The sequence below is a fragment of the Indicator indicator genome, chromosome 1 (genome assembly GCF_027791375.1).
Source record: "Indicator indicator isolate 239-I01 chromosome 1, UM_Iind_1.1, whole genome shotgun sequence".
Lineage (NCBI taxonomy): Eukaryota > Metazoa > Chordata > Aves > Piciformes > Indicatoridae > Indicator > Indicator indicator.
Genome location: NC_072010.1, coordinates 22,337,988 through 22,352,284, shown reverse-complemented (window position 1 = coordinate 22,352,284; position 14,297 = coordinate 22,337,988). Strand labels below are relative to the sequence as shown.

Sequence of the window (14,297 nt, the reverse complement as noted above, 5' to 3'; positions counted from 1 at the left end):
CCTGCCCTCAGCTCTCCTATTCCCTTTGGTGGGGCAGCGCAGTGCCTTCAGGGAAAAGACACACAGGTAACATGCCTGGACTTGATGTGCACATGGGATGCTGCTAGCATCCCACACCCCTGCCCAGTGCTAACACAGACCTCAGATACTTCCTCACAGACCATCATCTTTAACTTGCAGTTACCCTTTCCTCGATCACTATGAGGAAGACTTTCATCTGCAGATTAAGAATTAAGGTGTCACAGAAATCTTCACATTTTAGGGCTGAGAAGCAACAGAGCCTGCCCACTAACTTCAAGGCACAGCAGTGTTCCTGCTGTACAGGGACTATACAGTGGCTACCTGCCTTTCTTAACAAAGGGAAAGAAAGTAATCTTTGGACTCTACCCATGAGATTTAAAATAAATCTTAAAAAAACCCCAAAACTTAAGTGGAGTTGTGCTTGAGTGGGGACATCAAGTTTCCCCCTGTACAGTTCAAACACCTTCTACACTGCATGGAGTATTTTTTACCAATATCATGCACATACTTCAGAGTCATGTTTGAAGTGCAAACCTAACAGTCAATGCTCAGACATCCAGCAAACAGTTAATAAAAACTATTCTAGTATGGGGTAGAGCTCATATGGGATGAGAGTAAAAAGTCTGACTTGTTTCCAATGGCTACAGAATTGCCTTGGGGGAGATAAAGATATGGCTCTTTTTAAATGTAGCTGTTTTCTGCTAAGGGAACCTATGCATCAGCCCTTCCCATCACACATCTCCAGAGAAAGCAACAGCCATCCCACACACTGCTGTAGATTGCTCAGCACTTTGTCCCACAATAATCTGTAGGAGAAACACAACCCTCCCGTTAAATCCTTGGAGCTCAGAAGATTAATTCTGTGGGATACATGTTGAGATCAGAAATTGGAATGCATTCCTAACAGCTTATCATCGTTTGGGCAGTTACAGATGCAAGCAAAACAGCAGTCATTGAGGGAGAACAGAGATGCTGTTACAATCAGAATGCTTACAGACAGTTACATTTTCATGTTTAATAAAGTTGTGGGGTTTTTCTCCCTACATAAAGCTTTCCATCAAATGCTTTCCAAGCATTTTCTAAAGGCAGCTGAGTGTTACATTGTATAAATGCCCATTTTACATAACGGAAACTGAATCCCAAAGAAGTCATTTCTGGAGAGTAAAACAGCAAACCCCAGCCCAAACCAGAACTGAAATCAAAACCTCCTGGCAAAAAAACCCACAAAACCTTCTCCAATTACCTGTAGTTGCTGTGCAGCCTTTTAGCATCAAAAAAAAAAAAATACAACCAGTCAAACAAGAGAGAATGGCAAGGAAACTGCAAGCTTTGACATACTTACTTCCATACTGCTGGCATTAGTACAAAAATAAATATTTTTATTAACTGGCTTATAAAAATAAAGTCTATTGAGTCACATGGGGGGGTTATTTGACTTTGGAAGATAAGGCCTGTTTGAAACGTCTCTTTAGATCTTGCATGTTGGGAGATTTGGGTCGAGGGATGATGGATGATCGCCTCCTATCCGTGCTGCCAGCGTGCTGGGCTTTGCTGACCTCCTTGCAAAGATACTGGAAAACATCACAAACGCCTTGGGAGTCATCACTTGTGGAGATTTCCAAGAACAGGCTGCCCAGTTCACTTGCTAGCTGTAGTCCCTCTTTTGCCTCTACTTGCCTGGCATGAAGGAGGTCTGCTTTGTTCCCCACAATAATGATGGGAGTCCTGGCATCTGGGTGGACCTTGCGTATGTGTTGGTAGAGAGGTCGGACTGACTGGTAGCTGCTGTAGTCTGTGATGGAGTAGACCAGGAGGAAGCCCTCTGCCCACTTCACACACCTGGACAGGGAGTCCAGCATCTGTGCACAGTCTTCCTGCACCTGCAGTACAACAGAGGGCACAAATTCGGCCTTGAGTTGTTAAAGCCAGTACCATAGATAGGACTGGTCCAAAAGGAAGCCCGAGCTCTGTCTTTAGAGACAGTCTGAAACTGAAAAAGAAGCTGGGGCTCAAAAGCAGAGTCTTTCAGTGGCAAAAAAGAACCGATCAATCTAAAGCATCTCCGTACCTGGATGCACCCCGGCGTGTCTTGGATCTGCACGGCAACACGGTCCCCCTCCAGATGGACCAGCCTGGAGTAGAGGTTGCCTGGGGAGCAGAGAGCCGTCAGTCACCAGCCGCGCCCGCGGGGTCTCCGCCGCGCCCCGCCGCCTCGCCTCACCTGTGTTGGGCTCATAGTCCCCGATGAACCGCTTCGTCAGGAACCGCACGATCATCGCTGCAACACAGAGCGGCCGCGTTAGGCAGGACGGACAGGGGAAGGCAGGACGGACAGGGGAAGGCAGGACGGACAGGGGAAGGCAGGACGGACGGGCAGTCCCGCACTCACCGCTTTTGCCGACGTCGCGTGCGCCCAGCACAGCCAGGCGGACCTCGGAGCCGGAGGGCCCCGGAGGGCGCTCCGCTATAGGGGCCAGCAGGAACGGCTGGGACATGCTTGGCAAGCGCATGGAAGGGGTGGCCGGGTGGCTCCGGGTTGCTCCGCTCTATTTCGCCCGGCTCGGCCGGCAGCGCGCAGCTCAAGCAGCCGCCGGAGGCTTTTAAAGGCTCCGGCGGCAGCGCCCCTCGCTGTACCGCCCCGTGGGCTGCACCAGCCCCGCCTCGCCTTACCGCCCCTAGCCCGGCCACCTCCCCGAAACCGTACCACCCAGCCTTTTCCGCCTGCCCCCTCATGCAGCATTCTCCCAAGTTACCTCTCGGCTGTTCCCGTGGTTGCGATCTCTCCTATTCCTCCCTCCCACCTTCCCCATTCCCAGGGGTGGAGTGAACCCCTCTGGGCGGAGGCATCCGGGGTGGGTGGGCAGGAGGGGCAGGCCGTGAAACCTGCGGCCCAGGTTTGGGGGCGAAGACACCGCACCCCACTGTGTCACCCTCACCTGAGGCAGGCAGAGGGCAGCACAAGGCCCACAGCCCCGAAACCAAAGTGGCCCACAGGGCCTTGAAATCCGGATTAGGTCCTTTCTGCTTTTTAAGTAGAAGAAAGTTTCAAAGAAAGTTGGTGCTCCACCATGGGCTGCTAAGTGAGCGTCAAGCCCACCCACACACAGCTGCTTGGTTGCTTCGGCCTCCACAAACCAGTGCCCTGGGTCCTGCAAAAGCCCTTCAGCAGCCCACTGCTTTGCAAGCACCTAAGTGTTTACGAGATGAATAATCCCCTTAGGGGGTGCTTTATTTTTATCAAGGAGAAACACAAGCCCTCAGAAAACAACATGGAGGAGGCCAGCAGGTTGGTACTTGAAAGGAACGGAATGGGTCTGGGATCTCACAGTCCAGTACCAGGGGATGCCATTGCCACCCTAGGAACTGCTGGGCTGCTCAGTGGCCCTGGACATATATGCAGGGAGCTGAGATGAACCTCAGCAGTAGCAGGGCTGTGCACTGGTGCTGCGCTTAGTTGCCCTCCCCTTCAATATAGCTCTCAGAAGGTGCACACAATGACAACACCTCATGTTTCTCCTTGCTTTCCTCTTGTGTTTCCTCATAGTTTTGCCCTATATCCATGCAGGGGCCCAGATACTCAATCTGCTACACACTTTGGAGATCCTCAGCCCCAGTTCCTCCAGCAACACAGAAACTTAGAACCACAGCACCAACTCTGCTCTACCAGACCCAAGGTGTACCCAAAAACAGTCACCTCAACACCACATGGAGAAGGACACATGCAGAGTTCATGCAGCAAGTGGAGGCACAGCTCAGGCTCTGCATCTGCAGCAACCAAAAGGATTGGCCACCTCTCTAGGGCAATTTTCTACCCTATTTAAAGACTCTCCCCTGATGTCCCAGAAATGTTCTACCTGGTGATGATGCCACATTGCACTTTGCTGAAGGGTTACAAACACTTCATAGCAGTTAAGACCATGCTAAGTAGTGCCTGCAGAAAAGCATAGCAGAAAAAGTGCTGTTGACTATTTGCATTACTCTAGAACCCAAGAACATCAAGCCACTTCTAACCTCAAAAACTGATTGTGCCTCTAAAATTTCTACTTCACATCCCATCAAGCAAGCCTTTCTCTTTATAAACAAGCTTCCTCTTGTATCGCTAAAAGCTTTACGTTTCCAGAGGTTCACGCTATTGTCATCTGCTCCCATTGTCACAGCAGCACTTGTCTATGGCCTTGCTCACAGTGCCAACACAGGCTATTTTTGTGCATTGCTTTACAAAAGAGCCACTGAAATGAGTCTGCTCTAGGCAGATGATTCCCAGGTGCTGAGCTGTGAAAGCAGCACTACTAAATAACCACTGTTACCAAAACTTGAGGAGCTACTCCTTTCTGCACAGTTGTAGAGTTCATGCTGCCTCAGCTGCTGCTGAGGGCCCTCCCAAGGGCAAACAGTGATGGTCAAGCACAGAGATGACAGTATGTAAACTGAGGTAGGAAACCCTGTTAAGGAATTTACTTCCAAGTCTCTTTCCATCAGGATATACTCTGGTGCAACAGGATCAGTTCCATAGGTTGAAGAAGTCAGGGCTCAGATTCCACACGAGCCTTTCCTTGTTCAGCTGGAGGTCCTACTTGGAAGTGCCAGGCTGCACTTTTAGGCATCCATGAAAATGATACATGCCACCATCACCATGGTCTATCATCACCCCCCTTCACACAGTCCCATTCACATGGAGTCACAGGGACACCACAGCTGTCTGAAGCACCCTCCCTATTCCAAACTCTGGAAACATTCAACAGCAGGTATTTTTTGGGAAGGAGCAGGCAGCTTACTCCTGTGGCTGCAGCACAGAGGACATACTGACTCTCTTCCTCTAAGAAACAGTGCAGTGTCCTCTTTGGATCGTTGATGATGCTGTGGAGTCTGCTAGAAGCTCTAAGCTTGAAACGGGCAGGACCATCTTAAGGAGCAGCAAGCACAATACTTTTTTTCACATGGAGAAGTGCTGGTGAGAACCTTTGCTGTGAGCTGGTATGGCTTCACCACCCTATGAACTTTCAAGGATCACAAGCCCATGTTCAAAGCTATAGTTATTCCTTACTCTTCCCAATCGCTGTTGATCATTGGCTAAGCAGTCTGCAATGGACATGGACAAAAAGGTGATTGAAGGCCATTACTCAAAGCCACTTCCTCCCAATAGTGAAAAATGAGATCAGCAACTTCAGCTAGAGCTTTCTATTTTCTGGGCTCTTGAGCTGTACAGGTGCTGCTGATAACCACATCCCAACCCAACACTTGAGTTAGAATGGTTGTGACTATGTAAATCCTAGCAGCTACAACTTCATGCCTATAGACCTTGGTAGTACATCCACTCAAGCAGATGCATGGACAGGAAACACTCATAACCTGTCTTACATACCACCACTCTCAGAATCACAAGGGTTGTTGCCATCTTCTTTCCATGCAAGGAGGTCATGTTCAGCTGCAGGGTGCCCTCTGCACTGTGGGAGACACTACCCATACCCCTGAGTCATGAGGTACTGTCCAGGCAATGAGCAGCCCACTTTCACTATGGTGTTTTCACCCCACCTCACAAGAGTAAACCTGCCTGCTTGTGTTGGGATAAGGAAATTCACATTCTCTGGCACAAGCACGTACAGCTCTTGGCATCTTCTGGACTAGTCAGGGCACCCCAGCACAGCGTCTGGAATGCTAGCTGTTCTTTTGATCCCGAGGACCACAAACATCCCGAGTCCAGGATTGTACTGAGGACAAGAGAGCGAACATGAAGACTGTTTCCATCTGATAGATACAGAAAGAAGATTACGAAAGTGTGAATTGTTTATACATCCTTGTAGCAGCTGCTTACCTGCCTAGGCTCCAGGAATGGGTTTGCAGGTGTCTGCACACCCCTTGCCCCCCTCAGACATGCTCACTTCACCTGCTCTCAGTCCATGGGGGTCATCAGCCTGCAGCCTCTTTGCAGGAGCACGGCTTCTTTCATTGAGCCTTCCAGTTCACACACAGCATTAGCACTAACACTGTCTACACAGTCCTCAGGAAATCTCAGGCCTTAGTATCACCGATAAAAAACACTTCACAACTCAGGCTTCTTTGCTTCTTCTCCTAAGAGGTGACAGCTTTGGGCAGGGAACCAGATGCAAAGGTCCAAGGCAGTAGAACCTGGAAAAGGAGAAAGCTCAGCTCCTACTTCCTGATCAGTTAGAACGGTTGTGACTATGTAAATCCTAGCAGCTACAACTACGCTAAAGTGTCACAGTTTGTACTAATCCAGAAGTACCTCATTCTGAACATTGCATAGGGACAGCCTGCCCACCAGCTCCGGGATAATGAAGCTAGAAAGGGACTGGAAAACAGGTAACATCCACTGAACTTCTGTCAAACCGGCTTTTAAACTAAGGATTCCCAAATTCTGCTAACTCAATGTGTGCCAAATTAAAGAGAAACGGAAAGTTCTCCACAGTTCCACAAAAGTGTGGAATGAAACAAAATTCACCTGTCCCCAGCATCAAGAGGAAATACAGAGCCTGCAGCCAGCACATTCAGCATGGTTTTGCTTGCTAGGCACAGCCTCAGAACAGGCCCACGGAGAACTGGTTGCAGCTTATAGGTCCCGCATGAGAACAATCTTCCATGAGTCCAAACGGAGTGGACATGCAACTCCAAACACCGTAAGGAAACCTACTTCCTCTGCTCAGACAGGCACAGAGTTCAACTGCCAAAAATCACTCCCCTTCCCTCCCAAATCTTCAAGTTCTGCATGCACCTAAAACTGTTATCTTCCATCACGGATGCATTTCAATTTAGACACTGGTTTCATGACTGGAGAAGTCCTGACAGGCAGTTCTTCATCAACTTCTCTCACTTCACAGGTCTCCTTCTCTTGTTAGGACTGCGCAAGCAGGACAGATGAAGACATAGGAAGCAAACTTCAACAGCACATACCAAAATCTCCAAGTATCTGGGATGTGTTTCTGCAAGCCTGAGATTACCAGGATAACCACCACTACACTGAGTGCACCTAAAAGGCAGTGTCTACAAACCCAAGATGGGTTAGGCCTCAGTTAATTTGTCCTATTTTCAAACACTAAAACAAAACCCAAAAAAGGCTATTCTCTTCCTATACAAACCCAGTTTAATTTTTAGTCGTTTCTGGGAAGCCTGACCAAGGAAAACATTCCTCCCTCCTCCTCCCAGCCCACGCACAGCTTCCAAATATGCATTTATGAGCATCTACTGTCAGCATAGTGACCTTAAAAACACTGAGACTAAATAAATTGAAAACTGTTGCAATACTGCCTCTGGAAGCTCAGCTCTTAAATGAGACTACTGTATGCTGTCTAGTCTTACTATTCCAGATTGTTGACAATAAATTCAAGAAGTTTACAACTACCGACTACTTAGTGTTAACCACTCCTTCATGATGCTAGAAGCTAATCCGCTGCAATCCTAACAGATAAGTACAAACCAGAAACAGAACCAAAATAACTCACACAAGCGTGCATGAGAAAAATAAAAAATGGCATGACAAAAGATTGTACCCAAAATAGACTGCTTGACTCCTCCAGGCACAAAGCCTGATGGAAAAGGATGTTTACCTTATGAGCCAAATACCAATTTCACAATGCTGTGGAAACTGACAAGCCAAAGATCAAACTCTTAGTGTACAAATCCAGCTGCTCCAAGAAAAATAAAGGCTAAGGGCATAAGCTGGAAAGATTTATCTCAACCTTGCTTCAGGAGATAATGCATTCCATGTCCAATATATATGCTGTTGAAAGAGAGTACTGGTGTCATGTATTTGTATGTGAATGCGCAAGCTTTGCTTCATCATCTTCAAAACATTTCCAAAGCAATTCCAACTACACAGTCTTCTCCATCTTCTAATTTGGGAGCCTGAAGAAACTTCAAACACAGCATCTGCTCATTAGGACTTCCAAATCTCCAGTGCCTGAAGCCTGTCACCAGACCAAGCTAGACAATGACTTCAATATCCGAAGCCTACATTCCATGAGAAAGGAACTTGAATGTGAGGTAAATGTAAACAGCCATTAATCCCTAAATTTATAAGCAATCTGTACATGGTTTGACACTTTTGTTTAAGGCACTTCAGAAACAAGGGAAAAAGCAAACCTCATCACCTCTCAATTTCTCACTCCCAAGCCTACTAGCTGTCCTGCAATTGATTTATCAGTAATTTTCAAGTCAATAGCTACAAATTGCTTGAGGTCACTACTTCTCTAGTATTTTACTCTCTCTACGTGCAGGCATTAGTTTTGCATCACTTACTCGAGGTAGCTAAGCAATACTTAACATCAAACCTAAAAAGGTTTATTATTTAGCAATATCTAGGACACAGTTAAGCTCAAGTTTATCCATTTTCAAATCTAACCAGACAGGCTATCTTCAGCCGTTTTTAGCAAGCTCCACGCTGTTTCAAACAAAGATCATACAGACAAGTTATTAAGTAGTTGGCTGAAGATGTTCTATACAAAACACCCTGCCAGGTCGCACTGGGGTTTTGGGGAAGCATCAACAAAATCACTGGATGAGAGGAATGCATTAGAACACCCAGGTGGATGTTTAGGTTCACCAGACATGCAACAAACAAAATGCAAGCATTCAGCTATGCCAGAAAACTCAAATGATAAAAATCAAATTACACAGGCTAACAGTTTTGGAATTAAAGCCTCATTTTAAACTACTACTATTTCCCAAGAATGCTCATTGGCCTGAGGATGTTCTACAAAAAAAAAAAAAAAAAAAAATCTTTCTTTTGCAGGTTATAGGGATGAAGCACCAAAATCTGTCCACAGCTGTTTGTCAAGAGGTTACTTTCAAAAAACTGCTTCCGTAATTGTTTGGTACCAAAACTGAAGGCCCTTAGCCAAAAGCTTTTATCAAGGAAATGCAAAGCCCATTGTCTCTTTTCCCCCGCAAAAATTAATCTTTAAGTAACACTGTACAATTCCTGGTATATGCCTTAGTTTACTGGTAAAATATTCCATGTCCTCTCATATTACCTCATGATCATCACTAAACATTTAAAATTTCAGTGTTCCCAGGATTTATGGTCTATATAAACAACTGATCAACAAAAGCTATAATGATTTAAATGGCCAAGAATCATGTAAGGTGAGATAAACTTCAAGAAAGACAAGTTTTCTGTAGCATCTGTTCCAAAAAACATAATCAGCCACGATCACATATACTTGTCCAAACCCAGACCTTTAATTTATTTTTTTTAAATGTGCATTATGCCATAAATTCATATGGAATGGGCTCCAGCAGCTCTGGATCCTTGCCATTAGTTCTCACAAAGTGTGCTTCTCTTGGTGGAGCAGGCTGTAAACAGAAAAAAAGCCTCATAATACTGTACCTCAAAAGCAACCTTACATAAGATTCATTTTGATTTAACACATTATAACATACACATTACAGCAATTCTATCATTCCTAGTATCTTTAAAATTCGCTTCAACAAATAGTAGCAACAAAATGATTTGTTAAAGTGTGCTAAATTGTAATTGCTAGAAGAAAAAAAAAAAAACAGACACTGTATCCTCTGCAATTTACTAATCCAAATTACCCCTGTACCCTACAGGTCCAGAAGCAATGGCCATTATTTCCTCTGTGAAGTCTAGTTATTAATTCCTTTCTTAAAGGGTTACAAAAGAAGCTGCTGCATCTAAACTCAACTAAACAAAAAAAAAAAAAAAAACCAACAAAAAAAAAAAAAAAACCAAACACAAAAAAAAAAAAAAAACCCAAACCCACTGATCCTATAATCAGCTATGGCTTTCTGCTGCAAATCAGCAACAGAGCAGGAAGCATCTATCCCTTTGCTCACAGCCATGGCTACAGTTTCCATCCAAAACCAGCACAGCTCTCTTCAGGCACCAAAAACACCAGAGAGCCCAGGTACAGGCATACTGCCACTCTACTCTGGGGCAGGGGGGGACGGACACAAACCAACAACCTCCCATGCAAAAGGATCGAGAACCAAATGAGGGAGGTGTCACCAAGACACTTCCAAACACAATCTGCCAGAGACTAACACTTTTCAGAATGGTGTAAGCAGCTTCATTCACCTAGAGTGTTTGCTTGTTTGTTTTTTCTTTGGGGGGTGGTGTTGTTTTCTGAAGAGAGAGACCTCAGTTTAGAGTAACACGTTTTTAGAGGTAACGTTTTATTCAACTGCTTTGGTTCTAATTGTGTATTTCTATGAACTGAATTAACAATGTGTCAAATACAATGAAATTATTACCTGACGTTTCAGCTGAACCCAAATGCCTTTTTCTTTTGCTTCCTTTTTCTTCTTTTCATTCTCCTTCACACGCTGTAGAAAGCTGTCTCTGCTCTTGGAATGCTTAATGTGCTCAATGCGCACATTAATTCTTTTGGCAAGAATCTTGCCCCTGAGACAGGAAATGAGTTTTTAACCTACGGCACTTGAATAAAAGGCTATTTCGAAGCTACTTTTATGGCCCTTACATAAGTAACTCCGTAAGATCAATTACAAGTATTTCTTCTTTTAAAGGCAATCACTCAAATACACTGTTGATGCAAATCAGATATAACTTCTGTAACTAAAAGCTTATTAATACATAACAATGTGCTGATAATTTAGATTAAAATTGTGGAGAACACACAATTCTAACCTTGTAGCACACAACAAATTATATCACCACTGTACTCCAGTCCAGTTTCTGGATAAAACCCAACTTGTCCTTTCTGATCAAACTGTACAAAATCTATCTGAAAAAGCTACACATTAATATTTTAAAAGGACTTCAGCACCAATGTGAAAGTTGGCTGAAAATCCCCATTAGGTAATGTCACTTTAAGCACGTCTCAGGAAAAAAGAAATGTTTCCTCTGACAGGATCCAAGTCAAACAAGCATTATTTGCTTGGGTTATAAAAAGGATAAACACTTTACCCACCTTGAATGACCAATAAAGACAATAACTGTCTAATTGGCAAAGTGAAAGGAGGGTGCAATTACAGATAACTTTCCCAAACACAAAAATGCAATACATGGAGTTTCATTACTTACTTGACCTGCTTATTAACAATAATGCCCACAGCGTGTTGAGTAACATTATATACTCTTCCAGTCTTCCCATGGTAGCACTTGTGGGGCATACCTTTTTGAACAGTACCCATACCCTGTTGGGAGATAAAACAGTAAGAGTGTAAAATTTAATTTGAAAAAAAAAAAAAAAAACAAAGAAAATAAAAACACCCTACAAAACCATCGAGGATTTCTCTTTCAGAAATTATTTAAAATGCATACTTCAAGTTACTTGTGATTGATTTCAACATACTCCCATTTAATTAATAAATTAGAACAGAGCCATGTATTTTGTATTCAAAGACTATCAAATTTTGCTATGACAATTCTGGTTGCTTTCAGTGTCGGTGAAAGGACTGATCACTTTGCTTTCAGCAAGCAATCACAGGAGACAATCATCATCAAGCTCCAGGGTGTCAAGAAGTGTTAATCATGAATAGTACAGTTCTGCAAGAATCAAACAACAACCAAGTCACCACATGCGTGACTGTTACGAAAACCGTGCATTTCAAATTAAACTAAAGGATTCAACCAAGAAACAATCCTTGGTGAACGGCTTTCAGATTCATTACAACTTAATTTTGAGAGTACAGTCGATTTTAAAGAAGTTCTAGAAAACACCAAGCGATGGGAAATGCCGCTTTATTTTTCCCCCTGTATTAATATATATGCCATGTCCCTACATTTATTTCTTTGTTTCTGCTGTTAATGTGGCTTTGCAAGCACCACCCCTGTGCACAGAGTAACTATCAGGTACACCACCCATAAACTTAGGTGCAACTTGGGCAAAACATGACGTTTACTGAAATTACAGTTGAGGTACAGCAACTCAGTACTAAATAAGGCAACTTCCACTCGCTTCACTCAGATGAACATGTAATAATGAAATACACCCAGATTTATTTTTTCATATATACATATATAATCCCACATAAACCACCATGTGACACTGAAGCTTTACTATTGGTTCAGCAGCACTGTAATTCCAGTGCTGATTCAAATGAGAGCAGCAAGTACTTGTGTTGACACATGAGCCGAGTAATATAAAAAGACTACCTTGAGAAACTGGAGATTGAAAAGGATTACACCGATTTAACATTTTATTACATAGCATTGTACAAAGTACCTTGATATCAACTATATCGCCCTTCTTGTAGATACGCATGTAGGTAGCCAGAGGGACAACTCCTGTTAGAGATACAAATTTGGACACTGATGAAGCCCAGCTTCACACACACACACACACACACAAAATGGGGTGGGGGACACAGATCACACATTTAGTTAAGTTCTCATAAATAACTCAAACTGTAATTCACTTCAAAACTACAAAACTGAGAAAGCAAATCCTATTTTTTTTAAGTAGTAATTGCCTCTTTACACATTCCGAATAATAAAAAAAAAACCCTAAATCAGGAAGAATTGCAACTTTGATCCCATGCCTAACACAGAAGTTGAAAAGGGATTACATTATTTACTACTTCACTGTGATCACTGCTGTTATCACTGTTCATTGCTAAAAAGCAAAAAAAAAAAAGGCAAAAAAAAAAAGTACATTTTAAGTGTTAGCTACTCGAAGTATTTTCTTGTTCCAAATTAATTTTTGACCACTCACAGATTTAGCATTATTACTACTGTTGAGCAACCAGAATACCAATGTCTAAACTGTAAGAACTGGAAGTTTTACTTGCATCAAATTCTACATTTTTTTTAGCCTACGTTTTCAGAAATCCTTTAACACAAACCATTGTTTTAAAAATGCTACTTAGGGACTGCAACTTAATGCAGCATTCTTGCCACAAGGTATACTCACCATGTTTGCGAAAGGGCCTTGAGAACATGTAACGTGTCCCCCTCCTCTTTCCTTTTGTGTTCGTCATTTTGGCTGATTACTGTATAAACAAATGCAAATTATTCAGAACTACTAATTAATTCACTGAACATTTGCCTAATGGCATTTTCAGACACCTCAGAAAAATCAAGTCTTTAAGACTATTCACAACGACACTGCTTCCCAATTACTGCGTCGTATCAAGAAGCCTTGTTAGCTTAGACATTCACAGAAAACGGTATTTATAGGACCACAAAACAACTCAGGTTAGAATGGATGCTAGCAAGTCACCTCAACCTCCCCCAGCTCAACCTCCTGCAACGTCTGCTATGAGATCAGATCAGGTTGCTCATGGCTTGAAATCTTTCAAGGATGGAGAGAAACTACTGCATGACCTCCCTGGGCGATCTGAGAGATACGGCTTATTCTAATGATAAAAGTTTCTCTTTGCATCCAACGTAAGCTTCTGACTTTGACTTAAGCCAGATGTCTGGTGCTCTTTCCACGTGCCTGGGTCGAGCACCAGAATCTGTCTTCTTGATCCTGCGCTGTTAGGACCTCTGCTCCAGGTCCATTAAGCCCAGTTCCCTCCGCCTCTCCTTACGAGGCATCCAAAAATCAGTATCCCCACCATTCTATGCGACGTGAGGCGTACGCACTCCGCAGGCCGAAGGGGACGACGGCCACTAAGCAGGTTAACGAAATTCCGAGTACCGCCGCAGCCGGCGGTCCTCACCCCAAGGCCTACCCTGAGAAGCTGTCGCAGCCATCCCGCCAGCGCGGAGCCGCTCTCCAGGCCCTAACATCCTCTGGCGGCCTCGGGACTGAACAGGACCACCACTGCCCCTTCTACGGAGCCCCATTCCTCAACTACTGCACCGGCTGCTGGACGCGGCGGACCCTTTCCTTCCCTACATCCCTCAGCGTTCTCCTGGCCCAGACCAGCGCCCCGCAACACGCCTGCAGGCCGCGGCCTCCTCCCTCCTTCTGCAACCTCCGCCTCTCAGCAAAGCCTCGCCGCCCACAGCCGGAGCCCACCCGCTCCTGCCACCAGTGCAACTCGGCCGCCTTCCCGTCGCTACGCGGACCCGCGGAGGCACCTGAATACGGTGAGGGGGACTCAGCGCAACTCACCGCGTGTGCCCTCAAAATGGCGGCTGGGGCGAAAAGGAAGAGGAGGTACCGCTGCCGCCCTTAACAGGGAGGCCTTCGCAAGGCTGCCCACGCCGCGCCTGAGAGAAACTCCCTGGGAGCTGTCCCCTGCGCTGCCTGATGTGCTTGTCTCTCTGGCTGGCTGCCTGATTTGCCTGGCTGCCTGATTTGACTGTCTGCCTTGCCCGCCTTTCCTGCCTGAGGTACGTCTTCTCAAGGAGGACACGTAAGCTTATCCTGATAAACAACCGTGGA

The 14,297-nt window shown here is 44.8% G+C and overlaps 2 protein-coding genes and 2 non-coding genes across 5 annotated transcripts; all 4 read right to left on the bottom strand.

The window, feature by feature from the left end:
* Nucleotides 1-1,381: 1,381 nt before the first annotated feature.
* RASL11A (RAS like family 11 member A) lies at nucleotides 1,382-2,299 on the bottom strand. Its single transcript, XM_054385126.1, has 3 exons — nucleotides 2,243-2,299; nucleotides 2,090-2,169; nucleotides 1,382-1,901 (listed from the first exon to the last, which is right to left on the bottom strand). The coding sequence occupies exons 1-3, from the start codon at nucleotides 2,295-2,297 to the stop codon at nucleotides 1,449-1,451; spliced, it is 588 nt and encodes a 195-aa protein (XP_054241101.1). The 5' UTR covers nucleotides 2,298-2,299; the 3' UTR covers nucleotides 1,382-1,448.
* Nucleotides 2,300-9,200: 6,901 nt separating this feature from the next.
* RPL21 (ribosomal protein L21) lies at nucleotides 9,201-14,084 on the bottom strand. Of its 2 annotated transcripts, none has more exons than XM_054384223.1 (6): nucleotides 14,025-14,084; nucleotides 12,873-12,951; nucleotides 12,186-12,247; nucleotides 11,042-11,154; nucleotides 10,252-10,402; nucleotides 9,201-9,330 (listed from the first exon to the last, which is right to left on the bottom strand). In XM_054384223.1, the coding sequence occupies exons 2-6, from the start codon at nucleotides 12,937-12,939 to the stop codon at nucleotides 9,241-9,243; spliced, it is 483 nt and encodes a 160-aa protein (XP_054240198.1). In that variant the 5' UTR covers nucleotides 12,940-12,951; nucleotides 14,025-14,084; the 3' UTR covers nucleotides 9,201-9,240. The 2 variants fall into 2 exon arrangements, with proteins under 2 accessions (XP_054240198.1, XP_054240206.1); XM_054384231.1 differs by having other exon boundaries at nucleotides 13,991-14,030.
* LOC128975097 (small nucleolar RNA SNORA27) lies at nucleotides 10,851-10,983 on the bottom strand. The gene has a single exon (XR_008489345.1). It is a non-coding gene; the product is annotated as a small nucleolar RNA SNORA27 (small nucleolar RNA).
* On the bottom strand, nucleotides 11,393-11,467 carry LOC128975016 (small nucleolar RNA SNORD102). The gene has a single exon (XR_008489333.1). It is a non-coding gene; the product is annotated as a small nucleolar RNA SNORD102 (small nucleolar RNA).
* Nucleotides 14,085-14,297: the final 213 nt, after the last annotated feature.